Source organism: Salarias fasciatus, chromosome 11 (genome assembly GCF_902148845.1).
Source record: "Salarias fasciatus chromosome 11, fSalaFa1.1, whole genome shotgun sequence".
In the NCBI taxonomy this organism is placed as follows: Eukaryota; Metazoa; Chordata; class Actinopteri; order Blenniiformes; family Blenniidae; genus Salarias; species Salarias fasciatus.
Window position 1 is genome coordinate 6,717,508 of NC_043755.1, and position 19,021 is coordinate 6,736,528.

Genomic DNA, 19,021 nt, shown 5'->3' on the forward strand with positions numbered 1-19,021 from the left:
TTGGAGTGAGTCAAATCACAAATTCTTTCAGTTCATGTAATATCATTCGATCTCAAATGAGGCGGACTAATAAATAACAGGCTAAATATTTGAATTTTGACATTATAATTATTTTCGTATTTTAATTTTTACGTATTTCCCTTTTGTGAGAACAAATAGGAGCTCTTTTATCTGGGTGTTACGGTGAGAAGCGCGCCTCGTATTCTAGGTGTTACGGCGAGAAGTGGCGCCCGCCTGAGTGCTGCCAGCGTCCGTCCGGCCTTCTCTGAACTCACGTCGGCTGCTGCGTCCCATGATTCATTCAGCCAAACACTCTGCACAGCACGGGCCACACGACTGACGCTCATCCGAGCCGGGGAATCACAGAGGCTGGGGGTCCAAACTCCGTGGAGCAAGTGTCTCACTGACAGGCGGAACAAAGCCAGATCACCATGGCGGACGTTGGCGAGGTTTTAATGTCGGTTTTGTCCACAATTCGGGTCCCGAAGCCCGGGGACCGTGTCCACAAAGACGAATGCGCCTTGTCATTTTCCTCGCCGGTGAGCCATCTTCTCTTTGTAAACCATGCCGTCAGCTTACAAACACTTCATATTTACCATCCGTTTCCCCAGTCTCCCTCTCGCTTACACACACCGTGGCGTTTTGCTACCGTTTCCCTCACTTTGTTGTTCCGCTTTGCCGGGGTTTTAACATTTCAGCTAACTAGCGAGCTAGCACCAAGCTAGGCTAATAATGCACTGTAATGGAAACTTAGCTGTGGTATCACGTTAGCTAGCTGTGCTGGATTACCTGGTTATGTTATTTAATGTATGGTTGCAAGTTTTATACAACGGGTCAGTGATCTAATCTCAACATTTATTAAATCACATCTGTCATTACTCGTGGATTTATCGAACATTAAATGAGTGATGCTAAACATAGATGCTAAGGCTAGCACATTCAGATAGCTGATAGTAACAGATGATGTGACATAATGTTCATCAAAGCTTTGCATGTTGCTGGTTATGAGTCCATTTATTTAAATACAGTGCAATTAATTGAATATTTATTGCAATTTGAGCTTATTAAATCGCACCAGCTAGTGCCATTCATACTTCATTTGAACTTGGAAATATATGATTTTGCTGATACACGCATCTACTGTACATCTGTTTAATTCAGCTGTAGAAATAAAGTTTTACTGTGTCAGCCATCTATCATACATGCGCTGATGCAGATAGCTTCTGGTTCCTAGGCCAGCCGACAATCAATAAAAGGCAGGTTACACCCCGCACAAGTCTGTACAACAAGACAGTCCCTAATATCATTATGCAATATCATTGTCATTACTGTGGTATAACCACGACACACTGTGGGACATCTTAACTCCAATGGTCTTAGGGGTCAAACTGAATCCCTCAAGAGCCGGCATCCTGCACGTTTTAGATGTTTTTCTGCTTCAGGCCTGATTTCATGTTGTCATGCTCAAGATTTCCTCTGTTTCTCTCGCAGGAAACTGAGGGAGGCTTGTATGTGTGCATGAACACTTTCTTGGGTTTCGGGAGTCAATATGTGGGCAGACACCATGCTCGGTCTGGTCAGAGGGCTTACCTGCACATCACCCGGACACGTAAGGCCAAGGTACGCTTTTCGATTTACTCTGTCATGTTTTTTTTTCAGGTCAGTGATCAGTTCCACATGTTGAGGTTGTCACTTTCACTTTCCCCTCCACCAAGCTGATGCTTATAGACATTCTGTGTTGCTCTCACAGAAAGAAGATGACAATAACTCTGGCTCTGGACACCCACCGAAGAAAAAGCCCACCAGACTGGCTATAGGTATTTACACAAACACTAGTTATTTTCGCTGCCCTCTTATATGAGATTAATTCTGTTTTATGGATGTGGTGCTAATTACTAAATAGCCATCAACAGTCAACAAAAATCCAACAACAGTCCCACATGAACCAATAAACTTTATCAGATAAGAATATTTTAAGTGTGATCTTAAAAGTAGAGATTGTGTTAACGTCCCTGAAGTCAAGCCGTCTCTTGGATCTCCCCAGGGATTGAAGGAGGTTTCGATGTGGAGCAGGAGCAATACGAGGAAGATGTGAAGGTGGTCATTCTCCCAGACAGACAGGAGGTGACTTCAGATGATCTTGCTACCATGCCTGATGTTGTGAAGGAGCGGGTGAGTTATGTTTGCTCTTCATTTATTTGAGGAACTGTATGTTCCATTAAGACTCGGTCTCTGTTGACACAGTGCCAAAAACATAAATATAAAAATGAAGGATTTTCAGCTGTCAGTTAGGCTTGAGTTTAATCTGCTGCATCGTCTCCTCCTCCTCTAGGTGTCGCTGTCAATGGCAGGTATCATGGCAGCCGACTCAGTGTCTCACACCTTGCAAGTTCAGCAGTGGGATGGAGAGGTGAGACAGGAGTCACGGCATGCGGCTGACCTTAAACAGCTTGACAACGGGCTCAAGATCCCTCCCAGGTGAGGCTGCAGATCTCCAATAATTAAACATGCCATGCAGGGCCGTGCAGATCAGAGGTTGCCGCTTGTGGTCCTGGAGGACTGAGTTAAGCTTTACTTGGAGAGATCCACAGAAAACGACTTCGGCTTTCTGTTTTAGCTTTGGAAAATTTCAAAGTTCAGATGGTAATGTTTTGATCACAGTCTCCATCCACACAGAAACCCAGGAGTGTTGCTGGCAGGCCATTATGTGGGGCTGTGTTTATGTAATTCAGCCAAGCGTGCGGAAAACAGTCAGATGTGAACTGCTCATTACAGTCGGGTGTATCGAACAAGAGACGCCAACTGCGACCCTCCATTACCCAGAGTGCTCGTCTCTGATCACACCCACAGCAGCTTCAATATTCCTCACAAATGATGAAATTTCACATGGCTGAATAAACATGCTCCTGTTTAATGGAAAAAAGGGGAAAAAAAATTCTCTAATTATCAGTTCTTTTAATAGGATAATGCCGCTCTGCCTTCAACAACGAAATTTAGAATATTTCTTCTGCTGCTGAAGCTCTGAATACAGGATAAGAGTCAACGTATGTTGTTAGAAAGTCTTAGAGTGAATCTGACTTTCCTTCTCTCCGTCCCAGCGGCTGGCGGTGTGAGGTGTGTGACCTCCAGGAGAACCTCTGGATGAACCTGACGGACGGGAAAGTGCTGTGCGGTCGCCGGTACTTTAACGGCTCCGGGGGCAACAACCACGCCCTCCTGCACTTCCAGGAGACCGGTTACCCCCTCGCCGTCAAACTGGGAACCATCACGCCAGATGGCGCCGGTACGCAGAGAAGACGATCACCCCGACTGCTGGTGGGAGCTCGTGTTTTTGTCCATGCGTCCTTAACCTTGCTGTTTTCTCAACGTCCAGATGTGTATTCCTACGACGAAGACGACATGGTGCTGGACTCGAAGTTACCGGAGCATTTATCCCACTTTGGCATCGACATGATGACCATGGAGAAGGCAAGTGCCGCCTTTCTGCTGACTTTAGGGGAAAGAGACCAGAACAAATACGCTTTTATTATTCATTCAATAGCCACTGCACGTATTTGATCCGCCTATTTTTCTTGGTGGTTATCAATATTCAGCCTCAGATCAGGTTCTTGTAGACAGAAGTATTGATCAGCCCGCTGCTTTACAACTGGAGCTGCATATTCAGTCAGAGGTATCGGCTTTTTCCCTCCTCTTGGCCGACGACCGGAACTCTGGAGCTCTGCTTCGTAGTGTGGCGTCTCGATCGCTGCAAAGTCAGAAGCAGTGACATTAAAGAGGAAAATGAGAAAAGTTTACATGAATATCACTGGGTTTTCCTTTATTCATTTATTTCATTGCAGATTTATCTGAAAAAAAGTTTATTTTACACATAGTGTTTGAACAGACCTTTCAAAATGTATAAAAAGTGAAACAATAGAAGTTGTTTCACGCAGAAGGCTTGTTGGAGAAAAACAAAAATGACCTTTTGGAAGTATGAATCGAATAGAATTACAAACAGAAGTCTGAGCCTTGAACGTGCAGTTTGAAAGCCAAGAGAGCAAATCAATACGCTTATCATCTGCAGAATTCTTAAAACAAAAATGTCTACTGTTTTTGCAAACTTATAAGCTAATTAGTCTCAACGAAACTGCTTTAGTTGTTAATCATTTGGATAAGGAGGATATCATCCAGTCTGCTGAAATATTGTAAAATTATGAGAGATTGTATTTTTGATTCTCATGTCTGGAGTTTTAAAGATTGAAATGAGGCTTGAAACGGAATGATTGAATTATGCAGAGTGAAAGTCTGCATTGTATTCTACTTTTTTTTTTACACACCTGTCTGTATCCTACTTGTTTTATAATGAAATAGCTTAGAATTATCACCGCCTCGCCTTATAGGAGCAGCAAATTCTCATTACATTTTCCTGCTGTTTCGCACAATTTCCTTAACACCTGTTTTCACTTCTGACTTCCTGCTGCTGTTCATTTATTTTGCCACCTGCTTCTCATATGCCGACCACAGACCTCATAGTTTTCAATCCTAAGATCTCCGCGCCTCTCACTGCGTACTCTAATGTTGTTACTTGTCTTTCTAATGTATTGCTGCACAAACCTAATGATGTTGCACCAGCGGGGGCGGAGGAGCACTGCTACAACGGAGTGAAAGACAAAGTGCAGAACTTAATGTCTTCTGCAGTTCCTCGCTCGTCTCCTTGCTGTGATCACTTCATCATTCCAGCTCGTCTTTGCCCGTTGTTCGCAACCAATCTCTTCGTGCGTCACGCCTGTCACAAACAACACAAGTAAACAATGTTTGTTTTCATCCCAACTCCTCCAGACCGAGCGGACCATGACCGAGTTGGAGATTGCAGTGAACCAGCGCGTGGGGGAGTGGGAGGTGATCCAGGAGTCGGGGACCACCCTCCGGCCCCTGTTTGGCCCCGGCCTGACCGGCATGAAGAACCTGGGAAACAGCTGCTACCTCAACTCTGTCATGCAAGTGCTCTTCACCGTCCCGGACTTCGAGAGCAAGTCAGTAACTCCTTTTTTTTAACATTTACTTATTGAAGTACGGCTTTAACAACATGAATATGTGCGAATGAGCAGCTGTGAGTGCCTTGCATTTTCTCCATCTGACCTTTCCATGGAGTCTTTTATTGATAAGTCACTCTTTTGCATTGAGTAGAGCTCTTTGAATTTACATCACCTGAAGTCAGTAAAAGATACACATAGGTATAATTTAACATAATAAATTTCACCATTTTGGTTTCATTTTGAACTTTTTTCAGTGTTTTTTTCAGCAATTATTTTTTAACCATTAAAAAGTATGTTTTCAGTCAGATAAATGCAATCACAACATTCCACTGAGGCTTCTGTTTAATTAAAGTTCTGACACATTGAGTGTTTCTTAACTTTCTAAATGTGGTTGGCTCGTTTCATTTCGACATGATCTCTTTCCAAATGCGTCGAGTCGGTGAACTCACATGCTGAACATGACGATCGGGGACTCGGTTGCTTGGCAACATGCTTGCTCGTACTCTCTGGGCGATCGCGGAGTGTTTAAAAAATATTCATAAATGTCAAAAATGTCAACACAATTTTCACTGCTTCTGCATTTAAAAGTAAATACCATCTTCATGCCTGAATTCTGTGTTTCTCTCCACATTTATCTCATTGTTGAAATCATTCAGCTGCTAACGTCTTCAGGGGTGTGAGTGATGTCCCAGAATGCTTTGAGTTTGAAGCAGAACTGGAAGATGTGTGACTGATGAGCATTTATCAACTCCTTCTGCTTTATCATTTTTTATCCAGTTCATTTTTAATGTGGGGCTGTATCCAAAAAAAATTGGATTTTTTTTTTCCCTGTTCTGATTTCATCAATCTTTGGAAGTTAGGAGGGAGAAACATCATTTGCTCTCCACTTCCTCTGCCTCGTGGCAAACCGCAGTCACATGATGCATCACAACTTGTTCTTTATAGCAGCAAGCGTTACTTGTTGAATATTCATCTAACAAGTGAAACCGTCAGGCTGTACAGCTTTAAAGCCTGATGGATGCAGAAACCGTTTCTTTCCATCCTCTGCAGGTACGTGTCGAATATTGACAAGATAATAGACGAAGCGCCAAGCGACCCAACCCAGGACTTCAAAACCCAAGTGTAAGTGGCAAAGTGCAAAATCCTGTCGACGGCACCAGGTTAGAAGTATACTGGTAATTATGAGCTTTGCTTTATGCGTGCGTCTTCTCCATCGGCACCGTTTCCACTCGCACATTCTACCCGGTTTTTCCTGTGCTGCCGTGGAAATGTGGCCAACGTGCTCGGTAGCGTCACACTCCAATATCGCGGTGGTGTGCCAGCTGTCAGACAAAGCTGATTATGTCCTGCTCTCCAGACAGCCCTGTCTTAAAATGTAATATTTGTCTTTTAATGTGGCTGATCCCCTCCGAACTGAAATGATTTCAGCAGGGTTTACACTGATTTAAACTGACACCTGGCATTGTGTTGTTTCAGCTCCATGCAGGAGAAAAACATCTCCCTTCTCCTTCCTGACTGAACCTGTCAGCTCTATACCGATCAAGAAACATGACGTTTCAACAGGCTGTTTAGTGCATCGTCAGTTTGCTCTAAATGATCGTCCCTTTTTCTTTTTTTTTTTCAAATCTCATCGGACTTGAGACTGTTTTCTCCAAAATTGGGAAATCCAAAATGATACCCAAAAGCCAGAAAACATTTCCAGACTTGTATCCAAACCGTCCTCTTGATTCTGCTGGATATACGCGGTGATGTCGGCTGTGTTTGTCCCTCTCAGAGCCAAGCTCGGTCACGGCCTGCTGTCGGGAGAATATTCCAAACCGACTCCCGAGCCCGGAGACGAAAACGGCACACCTGAACCCAGGGTAAGGAGGAACGGTGAACTTCCGGGTCTCGGTTTCAGCAGACATCTGCGGCTTGTTTTGAGATTTACTTTCAGAAATGAGTCGGTATGTGCGAGATATTTGCTCTGCTAAAGACGAAACCTGCCTGTTGGCGCTGTGCTTTCAGGGAGACCAAATCGGAATAGCGCCTCGAATGTTCAAAGCACTTGTTGGGCGGGGCCACCCGGAGTTTTCCACTAATCGGCAGCAGGACGCTCAGGAGTTTTTATTGCACTTCATAAACATGGTGGAGGTATGGCTGCACTCCTCGCCCTGCCTCTCCTTCCAGTGCTGTCGTCGGCTCTCCTGCATCTGAATGTTTCAATTGTCTGTCAGAGAAACTGTCGCTCTGGGTCCAACCCGTCTGAAGCCTTCAGGTACCTGGTGGAGGAGAGGATTGTGTGCCAGCAATCGCAGAAGGCCAAGTACACACAGAGAGTGGACTACATAGTCCAGCTGCCCGTGCCTATGGACCAGGCCACCAATACAGGTGAGGAGCTCCGGTGTGCTAGTAAACACAATCCTCAGACTAGTGCATAACTGGACACACACTCCAAGTAAAGATGCTTTCAGACTCAATAGAAATAAGACGCCTCATGCTGATCACAGGTCAGTAAATCAGTATATTGAGGCATGTGGACGCGGTCAATATGAGCCGCTGAAGTTCCAACCAAGCATGAGAATGGAGAAGAAAGGAGAATTACAGTTATATAGTACTTTGTTGATGTCGGAGGAGAATGGCCAAGATGGAAGATTTGGGAAACAGCGGAGTGTTCTGACAGGCATCAGTTTTTGCTGCGACACTCAGGCGCTCAGGTCAGAATTTGATGGAAACAACATCTAAGGATGGAACAGTCCAGCCTTGTATTAAAGGATGGGGCTGGTGTTGTGATGAAGTGGGACATGCTTCGGTACAGTTTGTGCCTCTTTTGAACAATTGAGCATTGTTTGCATACCGCACTTCCACAGCTTACCTGACTATTGTGGCCGACCATGTCCTTCCTTTTTATGAACACAGTGTACCGCGTTCTGATAACTATTTACAGCAGGTCAAAAAGCTCAGATCATTTTCTGAACATGACAGTGAGTTCCCTGTACTCCACTGTTCTAAAATAACCAGATCTTAATGCAGCATGTGGCGAAACGGGGCATTTGCATCAAAAAATGTATAGCTGAGAAATCTGCAGCGACTGTGTGACGCCGTCAGCGCTTATATTACTTTTTTTAATGACAGAGGAGCTTCAGGAGGCGGAGCGGCGCCGCGAGGAAGGAGACACATCAGCCCCAACAGTGCGCGCACAAATCCCCTTCACAGCTTGCATGGCGGCCCTCAGCGAACCGGAGGTCCTCACAGACTTCTGGAGCTCGGCCGTGCAGGCCAAGACCACTGCTACCAAGTACGAGGACACAGCCACACTTTCACTCTCGTAGTTACCCAGAAATCATCTCGTCTATAATTTTTTTTGTTTTTTTTTGTTTAATGTGTCAGAACGACCCGCTTTGCCTCATTCCCCGACCACCTGGTCATCCAAATTAAGAAGTTCACCTTTGGCCTTGACTGGGTGCCCAAAAAACTGGGTAAGCAGACATATCATCGAGTGTGACACATTTTTTCCTGTTTCATATATAAAGTTTGCTCTTGAGAGTTTGGGATGTCGGCGTCAGTCTCCAGGGTCTGTGAGCGCGATGTGCTGCAGTGGCTGATGGGTAGCTTTCCCTCCCTGCAGATGTCAGCATCGACGTTCCTGACACTCTGGACCTGAGCGCGCTGCGCGCCACCGGCCAGCAGCCGGGGGAGGAGCTGCTGCCAGAGGTGGCCCCGCCCCCACTCATGACCCCAGATGTTGAGGTTAAAGGTATCCTGGGTTCCCATGGCAACGATGAGGACGACTCTCTCTACTCCCCACTGCTGTGTCAGTCTGTCTGTCATTTCTGCTCATTCCCCTCCTCCTCTTACGTCCACCTTGTTCCCTTCTTTTCTTTTTTCTGCCTTTTCTGTTTCCACGAGTCTGTCTGTTGCCTTTTTATTTATATTTTTATTATTATTTGATTCACTTTTTGGACCAAGAAAGACATACTTTAATAGTTTCGTTTTTCATAGTTTGAGTTTTGTCACTTTTCAATCCCCAACAATTTTTTTTAAACTTTTTTTTTTGTGTTTAAGCACATCCTACTAATTCTACTCTTCCCTCTCCACTCTCAGCTCCAGTCCTCGACGACTCCACCGTGTCTCAGTTATGTGAAATGGGATTTCCACTGGAGGCCTGCAGGAAGGCGGTGTACTACACTGGGAACACTGGAATCGACGCTGCCATGAACTGGATCATGAGCCACATGGACGATCCGGGTGTGTAGAGCGACGAGGAGAAGCTTCGCGTCTTGCCTCCTCTCCTTCGTCCGTCTTCACGTTCTCCTGCTCTGATTGGCCGCAGACTTCTCCGCCCCCCTGGTGATGCCGGGCTGCAGCTCCGGCCCCGGGACCACGCCCACCGAGAGCCTCTCCGAGGAGCACCTGGCAACCATCGTCTCCATGGGTTTCAGCAGAGACCAGGCGACCAGAGCACTCAGAGCCACGGTAAGAATCCCAAGTTCCATCCAGTCATCGTCTGTCCAGATTACTCAGGTTTGCAGCTCAGACGTCCTGTTTGCCCTCGTGTTGCTCCAGCTCTTCCTGGGAAAGGCCCAAGTCATTCCCACAGCGACCGTGAAATAAAGTCTGATGGGCTTGAGCCCCAGCGAGATATCTGACTGAGGCAGAGGCCGAATCACACTTCATGCTGAGACCCGCCCCTTCATTGTTGCTCATCTTATCAGGTTATAAACCCATTGCAGAGAGCAGCAAAAGTCTCTCCAGTACGTCCCCTTGATGGCTGTGGCATGGTACACTGTAAAAGCAAGCAGGATTCATCCTGATCAGATTCCTGAGTTTTGGCTTTTTCGGTGAATCTGGTTAGTCGGGAGATGAAAGAGGAACGCTTTGCCTCACAGCTCAGCTTATGCCTCATTACTGAAGTCCCGTTTGGACTGTCTTGCTGCTGCTGCAGCCTGTCTCTGCCTGCAGCCCAGCTCGCCATCCCTCCACCTATCCCTGGCGAATAAGATACTAAGATACTAAAACTCCTCGAACACGGCGCACCTGCCATCTTTTCCTGTGAAAGGACTACTACGGGCTCGGTCTCGGGGTGCTCCGTACCCTCCGCGTCACACTCGGCTGCTCAGCCAGACAGAATTAAAGTCCATCCGGTGAAACGTCAAAATCTGTCCACAGGCTACGAATCTGTAACAAGGATTTAGTCAGCGAGGGAATATCCGTCCGCCTTTAGTTTGCAAAAGCATTGTGGTCAGGTCCGCCTCGGTTTTAGAGCTTCTAATCTGTGTGTCGTTGCAGGTTTTTTTTTTTCATTAAACTTGTCTCCCTCGCTGCACTGACAAGTCATTTATTTACCTCTGGGGTTTTTATTCTGCACTTTAATTAGCTGCCATGCATCACAGAACAAAGCTGCGCTGATAAACAAGCGTCTCAGATTAAAAGCATGCTAATTCTTTTTTTATTTCCAGGTTCTGTCTAGTTGTCAGAAAAGCAAACGTTTTGAGGTGTGGAATTGTTTCCCATAAAATTACTGGGTCTTTGTTCTCAGGCTCAGGTCATTCATTCCCTCCTCTGTCATTTTTACACATCTGAAGTCCGTGCGGCAGACTTTCTTTTTAAACAAAAATCTGGAGTTTTTAGTTCTTTTTTGTAATGAAATTTTCCGCCGCTCAGAGTAACGTGCTGGACCGGGCAGTGGACTGGATCTTCTCTCACCTGGACGACCTGGAGTCCATGGACGTGTCTGAGGGGGGGCGCTCGGCCGCAGAGAGCGAGGGGGGCAGGGATCCTCCTCCTGGGCCTCGAGTCCGAGATGGACCTGGCAGTGAGTCCAGCAGTCAGGACCATGAAACCAAGAATATTTTGATATTTATACAAGAATGAGCTCATACGTTGCTTTTGTCCCTCCTCCTCACCAGAATATGAGTTGTTTGCATTCATCAGCCATATGGGGACGAGCACCATGTGCGGCCACTACGTCTGCCACATCAAGAAGGACCAGCAGTAAGTGTGCTGAGAATTATTGGCCAGCCTCACGGTGGTTCCCCTAAAATGAATTCATCTTGTGAAAGTGAATAAAAGGGAATTTCTATTGAATTCATAGCATTTTTTTAATGGAAACTACAATGAATTACAGCTTGAAGAAGCTGTCTATTAAATATGCTTTCTGTTTTATAATCTGGTGGTAATTTATCTATCAGGGCATAAAAATGTGCTCATTAATGTAGTAAAATATTGTGTCCATGTGGCTCAGCAGGGGGCGCCATACTCCAAAATTATGATTTCATAGCTGCTGAGACGCTCCATTATAAAAATATTGAGTGTTTCATATTCACAAATTTTATTCTCACATCCTAAACAAAAAGAGTTTGTATTAAAAAAAAAAAAGGGGGGGATGATTTGTGTTGATAAGTTGATTAATTATGCCGTCATGTTTGTTAACAGCAGCTGTTTGTGTTCCCCAGGTGGGTCATCTTCAACGACCAGAAGGTGTGTGCTTCAGAGAAACCTCCCAAAGACCTGGGGTACCTCTACTTCTACCGCAGGGTGGCAGAATAATGAGGCGGCGGCGGCGGCGCTTTCACACGCGTGACAACGTTTGTAGTTGCACTCCAACAAGCTCTTACAATTCACCCTGGCACGCTTCACAGCTGACAAACATGTAAATAAATCTCTGAGAGTGCATATATACACACCCTTAAACAAACTGGTGCAGATGTACAGATGAGGTGTTCTGGGGGGGGGGGGGGGGGTAGTTCCTTTATTCTTTTTTTTTAATCTACTGGTTACAAACCACCTGCAGATTCAGTGAGTTGCCTGCTGGGAAACTTCCTCTAGTCAAACTGTCATCTGAGGTGTCTTCATTTAGTCCAGGCTTCACTCAGAAAAGGTCTCCAGATGACTCAAACTCGAGTCTGAGCAGTTCTTCTTCGTTCATAAAGTTTACACCGACGATATCGCGACTATTGATTTCCACTGCCGTCAGTAGTCACTGCCCCTCCCTCTCGGCCTGTTTCTGTTTCTTCCCGGGGTCTGCTAAGGGACGACTGCAGCTGTGGCGTCGCCACATCTGTCAAAAACCTCTTCCTGTTCCAGCGAGAATAAGAAAACCCCTCAATAAGAGAAAAATGTCAGTAAATCAATAAACGGCTCAAATGTGTGTTGCATAAAGAAAATAAAATAAGTCAAAACACCAAAATCACATTGTTTTTCTTTTCTTAAAAGTTTGGTGAGGGTGATATCTTGGTGATTCTTCTATTATTTTGTTTTTATTTTGGAAAGAAATGCTTTGTTACTTCTGCTGTGACAAATAAAAATGAATTGTCTTTCTGTCTGCCTGCCTCTTGTGGTTTCATGTGTTTTATGTCTTCGGCCTACAATCACCTGCCTACTCGGTTTCCTCCTTTATATAATTTCACATTGTGATTTTTTTTTTATTTTTTTTTTTTTTTAAAGAAAACAAGCAAATTATCCTCATTTTAAACTGTTCCATCGTGCCACATTGCACATGAGATCCAGAGGATAAAAACAAAGGTACACCCAGTGGTATATCTGCTTGAATTGAACTTCATTACAAGGCAAACTACTGTGGTTTAAAAGGCTCTACTGAAGTGTAAAGCTATTCAAAAGTTGCTTTATAACTTTGTTTAGATCTGTTATTCAATTAACATCGTTCCTCAGTAATGTAAAAAATTACTCAATGGTAAAACAGCAGTTTTTTTTCTCATGTCTACAAACTCAATGGATACAAATATGCACATTTAAGGTTTGATTGGTATGACTCAAAATTGTAGATTGCATAAGATACGATTACATTTCCTTGAAGAAATGAAGTGCAAGTAAATTAAAGCTTCAAGCTTTTTGAGACATGGAGAACATTGCCAAAGGAGATAACCACTTACAAATATTTATTCTTTTAAAAAGTTCATGTTACTTCTACTGTTACGACTTCTTTTTTGAGGTTGCAATTTAATAATTGTTCAGATAAATACATAATGTCCATTTGACGATATAACATCTTGATTACATAACTTGTAATGAAGTCTCTGTGATGGTTGTAGTTGAGTTCAAGTTTTCAGCACTCCTTCCAGCTTGAAATATAACACAAAAAGAGAGAAACGCATTGTAAACAAAATTCCACCCCACAGCCCCAGCAGATGCAGGCAGGAGCAGACAGACGTGCACTGCCTTGTTTGCATTGGCCTACAAATCTGGAAAGTGTGGCTTTTCTCTCAGTGTCTTCCGCCTTCTGCATTTTCTGCATCCTCGGCGCTCATGTTTGTAGAAGAAGTGAAGAGAGGAGATATTTTCACCTCCATCCACGACACAACGAACCTCCCGCTGCTCCAAACAAGGTAAGATCTCACGTTTTAATGGAAAGTTCATGTAAAGTTTATAAAGATTTGATTCAATGTATTTTCCTTGTGTTCAAATTGTGTTTCTAACTTCAAGGTACCTTATTAATATGACCGATACAGACTGTCTCAGGGTCTCCTCTGCTTTAATTTCTCATTTTATACGATCATATATAATTTTTCAACAGATGTTTTTCCATGTCTGTATAAAGTTAAAGTGAATATGATTTTTATATCTTTTTTTAACAGTAACTATACTGTAAAGTCGCACTACAATGACAGCAAAGCTTTAATTGAATTACAGTGTGTCACATTAGTATATTTTTAGTGGATTGTTATTCTCTGCATTTTTAAAACTTTACTGCATAGAAAAGTATTTTATGCAATAAAGTGTAATTAAAGTTTTGAGTTAAAATTAACTTTTCAAAAATAAGGGAATAAAATTTGTATCGCATATGTAAAAGGTCATTGTTAGGCACTTAGAAGTGTTTTTTAAGAGACATCCGATTGGATTGACTTGATTTAAAGGCAACAGGATTGACAGTAAAAGTCTTCATGAGGCTTTCAAAGTTTCTCCAAAATGGCCTTACAGGAAACTGGCTGATGTGATTTGAAGAACCAGCTCCATCATGCAGGATTTTCACACTGACAGTTCATACATGTCAAAAGACCAGTTGTGCCACTTTTAATAGTTTTTTTTTTTTTTTTTTAATTAAAAAACATTACAAACGAAGGTCGCACAGGTGGTACAGGGTCATATTTTCAAGAAACATTAGCTGTGTGGAGAGTGCTCGGAAACTGATGAGCTGCTCGACTTCACACAGTTTCATTTTCTCTTCTGCTTGTTTTACCTTATTTATTTAACACGCGTCTCTTTTTAACTCCTCAGATCTGAGCTTCGTTATGAAGGCGATTGTCTGGTGTGTGTTTGGTGAGTGGATCTACTTCCTTGAAGATAACTTTGTTGTTCTGTTTGTAACCTCGACGGAAACATTCCCCGCTGGGCTCACAGGAGCTTTTAATTAACCTGGAAACAAATCTGAGTGGAATTGTGTGAAAAACACCTGCAAACCTCTCTAAATCCGAGTTAATAATTTATTCTCTCCTGCTCGATGCCGTGGCGGTTAGCGCTCTCATCTCACGGCGAGGCCCGCTCTGGTTTGTCTATTCCCCATGTTTGTGCATCTATATTCTCTTGAGGTACTTTTATTTCCTCCAAAGCACGTTTGAGGTCTGAGTTCCTGCTGTATTTCAGTATATCTTGCTTTCAGGTTGCAACGCGGCGCTCACACACATCTTATCTTTAAAAGCACAAAAGTTCCATGTACATCTTGATACGCTGAACTTGACGCTTTCTCTTCTTTTTACATGATACTAAATGGGGAGTGTGTAAAACACGTGAATTTAATGCCTTTGTTTTTGCTATTTCATTTTCCCAGACAACAAAATAAATGGAGCTTCGTAACAAAAGAAGAAACACTGTGACACATGCGACAGACGCCGTGAACTAAATGAACAATATGGTCTGATCTTTACAGTGCTGGGCGCAGTCTCTGCTGCAGCAAAGGTCGTCATGACCAACGCCGGGGAGAAAGTCATGTTGGAATGTGATGCCGCAAGATCTGATTCTTTGCAATGGTATCAAACAGATAAAATGATCGTCAGTGTCGACATGAAGAGCGGCCGTCAACAGCCAGGTACTCAGAAATACAGTTCCACTGTCCTTCCACTGTTCCGTCCATACTGTATGACTGGCCGTGTTCTCTCTTTAGGAAACGCTCCTGTTGCAAAGGAGAAGAGGTCAACGGTGAGGCAGGACACCGAGCTACATATCAGTGGAGTGACGGAGAAGGATGCTGGAAAGTTCACATGTAAAGCAAGTCGAAAAACGACTGAATACGTTCTTCTCGTGGTCTCAAGTGAGTATCAGATCCAGGAAAATTTGATTCTACTCGAGTCTACATCTCTCTTCTGGTGTTCCATGTCAGGGTCGTCATTATGGTTCATCGTGTTTCCTCAGCGACAGCCGATGTCTCATTAACACTTCTCAAAGACAAATGTTGAGAGTGAACGATGGAAAGATCGAACTGAAAATTAACTGTTGGCGGTGGATAATCTATCACAAATCTTTTCAGGAGTCATTTTTTGAGGAGGGTCCACATATGATGAATGGAGGGACAATTATTAGTTTTTCTCAGCAAGAGAAAGTCCAGATGAACCGTCCCACTAATCATTTCTGCTTCTGGCTTAAAGCCGCCGCCTCTGAGTTGCAGTTACAGTTACACCTACTGGGGCAGAGCGGGCCGACACAACCCGCCTCCACTGTCACGCTGCTCTGCGCTCTTGTTGCACTCCTGCGGCGGATGGTTTCTGAGGTCCCCGGGGTGCTAGTCACTCCGCCTCCACGCCGCTCTCCGTGACCTCCACGGCTGTGGGGCGGGGCTTCCTGGTTCTCCTGTGACCTGGGGCAGCGGTCCCTCTGCCAGACCAGCACCAGTCCTGCTCGTATCACCAATCTCATTCCCACTGATATCCCCCATCATGCCTCCGCCCCCACCGCCTGATGTTAGGTCTATTCTCATTCTAGCCTCGCCGTCATGTCAGAAAGGTGCGCCATGTGCTTCACGACTTTCTCTCCTGTCACTTTGTGCTGCCCCCCCCCCCCCCCCCCCCCCCCCCCTCTCTGTCAGCCTCAGTCAGCCCCTCTCCGGTCCTCCAGCCGGGAAGTGAGGCCAGGCTGCGGTGTCAGGTGAAAGGTCTGGACACGGGCCTCACAGTGCAGTGGAAAAAGCCAGACGGAAGCCTCCTCTCAGACTCACAGGAAGTGCAGCTCAACTCTGCTACCACGTCAGATGGCGGGACCTGGCAGTGTGTGGTCCAGTATGGGTCGGAGACGTTCAGCAGGGACGTCACCATCAAAGTTGAAGACGCGAAGCTGAGTATGTTTCTCTGTGCTGTATATCCAAGACCAGCCATAACACACAGTATGACCATCAGGTGAAGTCTCCCACACGACTCTCTTTGTCATCACACCCTCCTTAATGTCGACGTGTCACAAACAGATAAATCGGAGAGAATAAGCACATTGCAAATTTCAGGACTTCTGCTACAAAACATTCGGCGGGTGGTCATAATGTTCTGGCTGATCTGTTCCAAACAAAAACCCACATAAGCGTCCAATGGCATGATCAGGACGTGATCTTTCTGTTTTCAGCGACTACGAGTGCTCCAGTCACCCAGAGGGGCCCACAGGCCCCCGGTAAGTGTGTCTTCACTATAGAGTGTGTCTGAAATCCAGAGACGTGATTATTGATCAGTTTGATTCTTCTTGATGTGATCAGGTCCAGGTGTGACGGCGGACGATCCGGCCGATGTTGGCGTGCAGCTGCTGGGCCTCAGCTGGTGGGTGTGGGTCGCGCTGGGAGTCGGCTGCCTGGTCTCCGTCCTCCTCCTGGTCCTCGCCATCATCTTGTGTCAGAGGATCAAAAGGAAGAAGAGAGTAAGTGAGAAAGTCGTCTTCGTGTTCTGCTTTGACGGAGGTGAAATGGAGGAGGAGGGGTTTGTGGAGCAAAAACAAAAAGCCAGAGGGTGAATCCTCCCCCGTCTCTTGCTCTTTTTCACAGAGGCGATATCTGAAAGTGAAACACGTCCCACAGCCTCTGACACCCAGGAAGTTCTGCGAGTGTAACCGGTAAATGTTCTTAACTTGCTTCTATCTAATAAGAAAATCCCTCTCCTCTTTTCTCCAATAATCCGGTCACATTATTAGAGGTTTCCTCATAGACTCACTTCACTCTGTATGAATGACTGTCTGACCTTCATTTTCACTGTGGCTTTTACCAAGTACTTCATTATTGTGTTGTAATTAGTGTGAAAACTTCTCCTCTTTACTCTCTTTATCACAGCCCAACAGCTGCAGCCAGACCGCAGCGAGGACGCCGCAGAGAGAAGCCATCAGCCCTCCCTCTGTAACCCCAGCTAATGGAGTGACATGAAAGGCAGATCGAGGAGAGGGAGAGAGATGCGGAAAAATAAAGAACGACTGAGAAGGGGGAGGAAGCGAGCGCGAGGGGAGGGGACGGGAAATAGATGACGATAAAGAGAGGGCGAGTGGAAAGGAAGCCGGAGTGGATATGATTTGAATGTAAATGGACTTTTGATGAAAATAGCAATCACATGTAATGATATCGGCACTTTGAGCTTTTCCGGTAAATGCTTCACAGTTTGTCTCTGCTTCACCTGTCTCTCTCTCTCTCTCTCTCTCTCTCCCCCCTGATCGCCCGGCCCCGCCGCTCACACACACCTTCGCTATTTGTTTTTCTCAGTGTTGCATCACTCCTGTAGTTAATCCTGGAATTAATTATGAAAGTCTTTGTGTGTGTTTGTGTTTGTGTGTGTGTGTGTGTGTGTGTGTGGGTCCACACTTTCAAAGCTACTTTTCTGCTTTTCATGCTTTGATCCAGTTGCTCCAGATGTATTGAATTGTTATCGCTGTACAGTACTGCGCACAGAAAGACAAAATGTTGCAAAGTAAAAAAGCTCTGAAATCCTGTCAGCTGGTCATTCTTTTTTTCTCTCGACTCACATGAATGTAATTTGGGTTAAATGATTTGAAATCGATGTTTAAATGTGAACACCATTTCCCCTGAAACCTGCACTGATGTTTCACGCAGACATGTCTGTGTTGAATGGGCTCGACGGTGAAAATCTCCTTTGCACTGTCACCTCTCTCCCAAAGTCATGATTTTCCTAAATTTTCTGCACTGAGCAAGATTTTTTTTCATGTCAGTGCTCAAAAACACTTTGTAAAGCGCTGTTTGAAAATTCTTATGTCTTTTTTTCCTGTCAATAAACTACAAAGACTCCCACATGTAAAATTTGCTAAATTATGATCATGAAACACAGCGTGCAGCCCTCCATCAGCGAGATGAAATTCAGTAAAGCCTCTCTGAACACAACAACATAACAGGAATCTGTTATTTTTTCCACCCCTGTGAATCCCAAGTGCGTTAAGGTAAGTAGTGGTACATGCATTTAAGACAAAGTGATAGAAATTCTACAGATTCTGATTTTTATGTCTTGTCACGCCCTCTACCTCTGGCTCCAGCTAGTGGCCGGCCCTATTTTTCTCTACTCCTTCCTCCGTTCACTCGCTGTAGGCGGGCGTGTGCTTCTGGTGTGTGAGGTGTGGACTGGTGCAGGGCAGCAGCCGATCACCTGAGTGCTTTCACCTGCAGCGGGGCCCAGACCAAGACCAGAGTGCAGCGTTGGACTGTGAACTACCTGCAGTTAGTTGAATCCTTTCCTTTCTTAGTAAATAAAACATTCTTTGGACACTACTGATCTGCCGTGTCTGAGTCTGAGCCCTGACAGGTCTTTTTCAACCAGAATGCAACACATTGCCTTTGATCCTTATTCATATTACACAAACCTTGCTTCGTTTTACTTTATAAACTGTCTGTGATGGTTCCATAGGTCTGGATTCACCATAAACTGGTGCAGTAACATGCAGGTGTTGACATCAGTGCAGCAAAATGCAATGAAGCGCAGAGTAAACACCTGCTTCACAGCATCACCAGTGGCACACATACTGTACACAATCATGTGTTAGGTTGAAAATAATTATGACTAACTGAAGTGAGGCAATTCAACCTTTTCATTTTTTTGTTTTGTTTCTTTGAT

General features: G+C 44.7%; 2 protein-coding genes across 3 annotated transcripts; both read left to right on the forward strand.

Moving 5' to 3' along the window:
- Positions 1 to 282: 282 nt before the first annotated feature.
- On the forward strand, positions 283 to 11,732 carry usp5 (ubiquitin specific peptidase 5 (isopeptidase T)). Of its 2 annotated transcripts, none has more exons than XM_030103087.1 (20): positions 283 to 539; positions 1,492 to 1,620; positions 1,751 to 1,817; positions 2,045 to 2,172; positions 2,333 to 2,478; positions 3,099 to 3,283; positions 3,374 to 3,468; positions 4,819 to 5,012; positions 6,066 to 6,137; positions 6,790 to 6,877; positions 7,023 to 7,148; positions 7,232 to 7,385; positions 8,130 to 8,292; positions 8,385 to 8,473; positions 8,623 to 8,808; positions 9,099 to 9,242; positions 9,328 to 9,470; positions 10,659 to 10,809; positions 10,904 to 10,988; positions 11,450 to 11,732. In XM_030103087.1, exons 1-20 carry the CDS (start codon positions 432 to 434, stop codon positions 11,541 to 11,543), a joined length of 2,547 nt encoding a protein of 848 aa, XP_029958947.1. In that variant the 5' UTR covers positions 283 to 431; the 3' UTR covers positions 11,544 to 11,732. The 2 variants fall into 2 exon arrangements, with proteins under 2 accessions (XP_029958947.1, XP_029958948.1); XM_030103088.1 differs by having other exon boundaries at positions 284 to 539; positions 8,623 to 8,751.
- Positions 11,733 to 13,239: 1,507 nt separating this feature from the next.
- LOC115397024 (T-cell surface glycoprotein CD4-like) lies at positions 13,240 to 18,207 on the forward strand. Its single transcript, XM_030103182.1, has 9 exons — positions 13,240 to 13,339; positions 14,229 to 14,270; positions 14,878 to 15,036; positions 15,112 to 15,258; positions 16,030 to 16,278; positions 16,554 to 16,598; positions 16,681 to 16,838; positions 16,963 to 17,030; positions 17,245 to 18,207. Exons 2-9 carry the CDS (start codon positions 14,243 to 14,245, stop codon positions 17,309 to 17,311), a joined length of 921 nt encoding a protein of 306 aa, XP_029959042.1. The 5' UTR covers positions 13,240 to 13,339; positions 14,229 to 14,242; the 3' UTR covers positions 17,312 to 18,207.
- Positions 18,208 to 19,021: the final 814 nt, after the last annotated feature.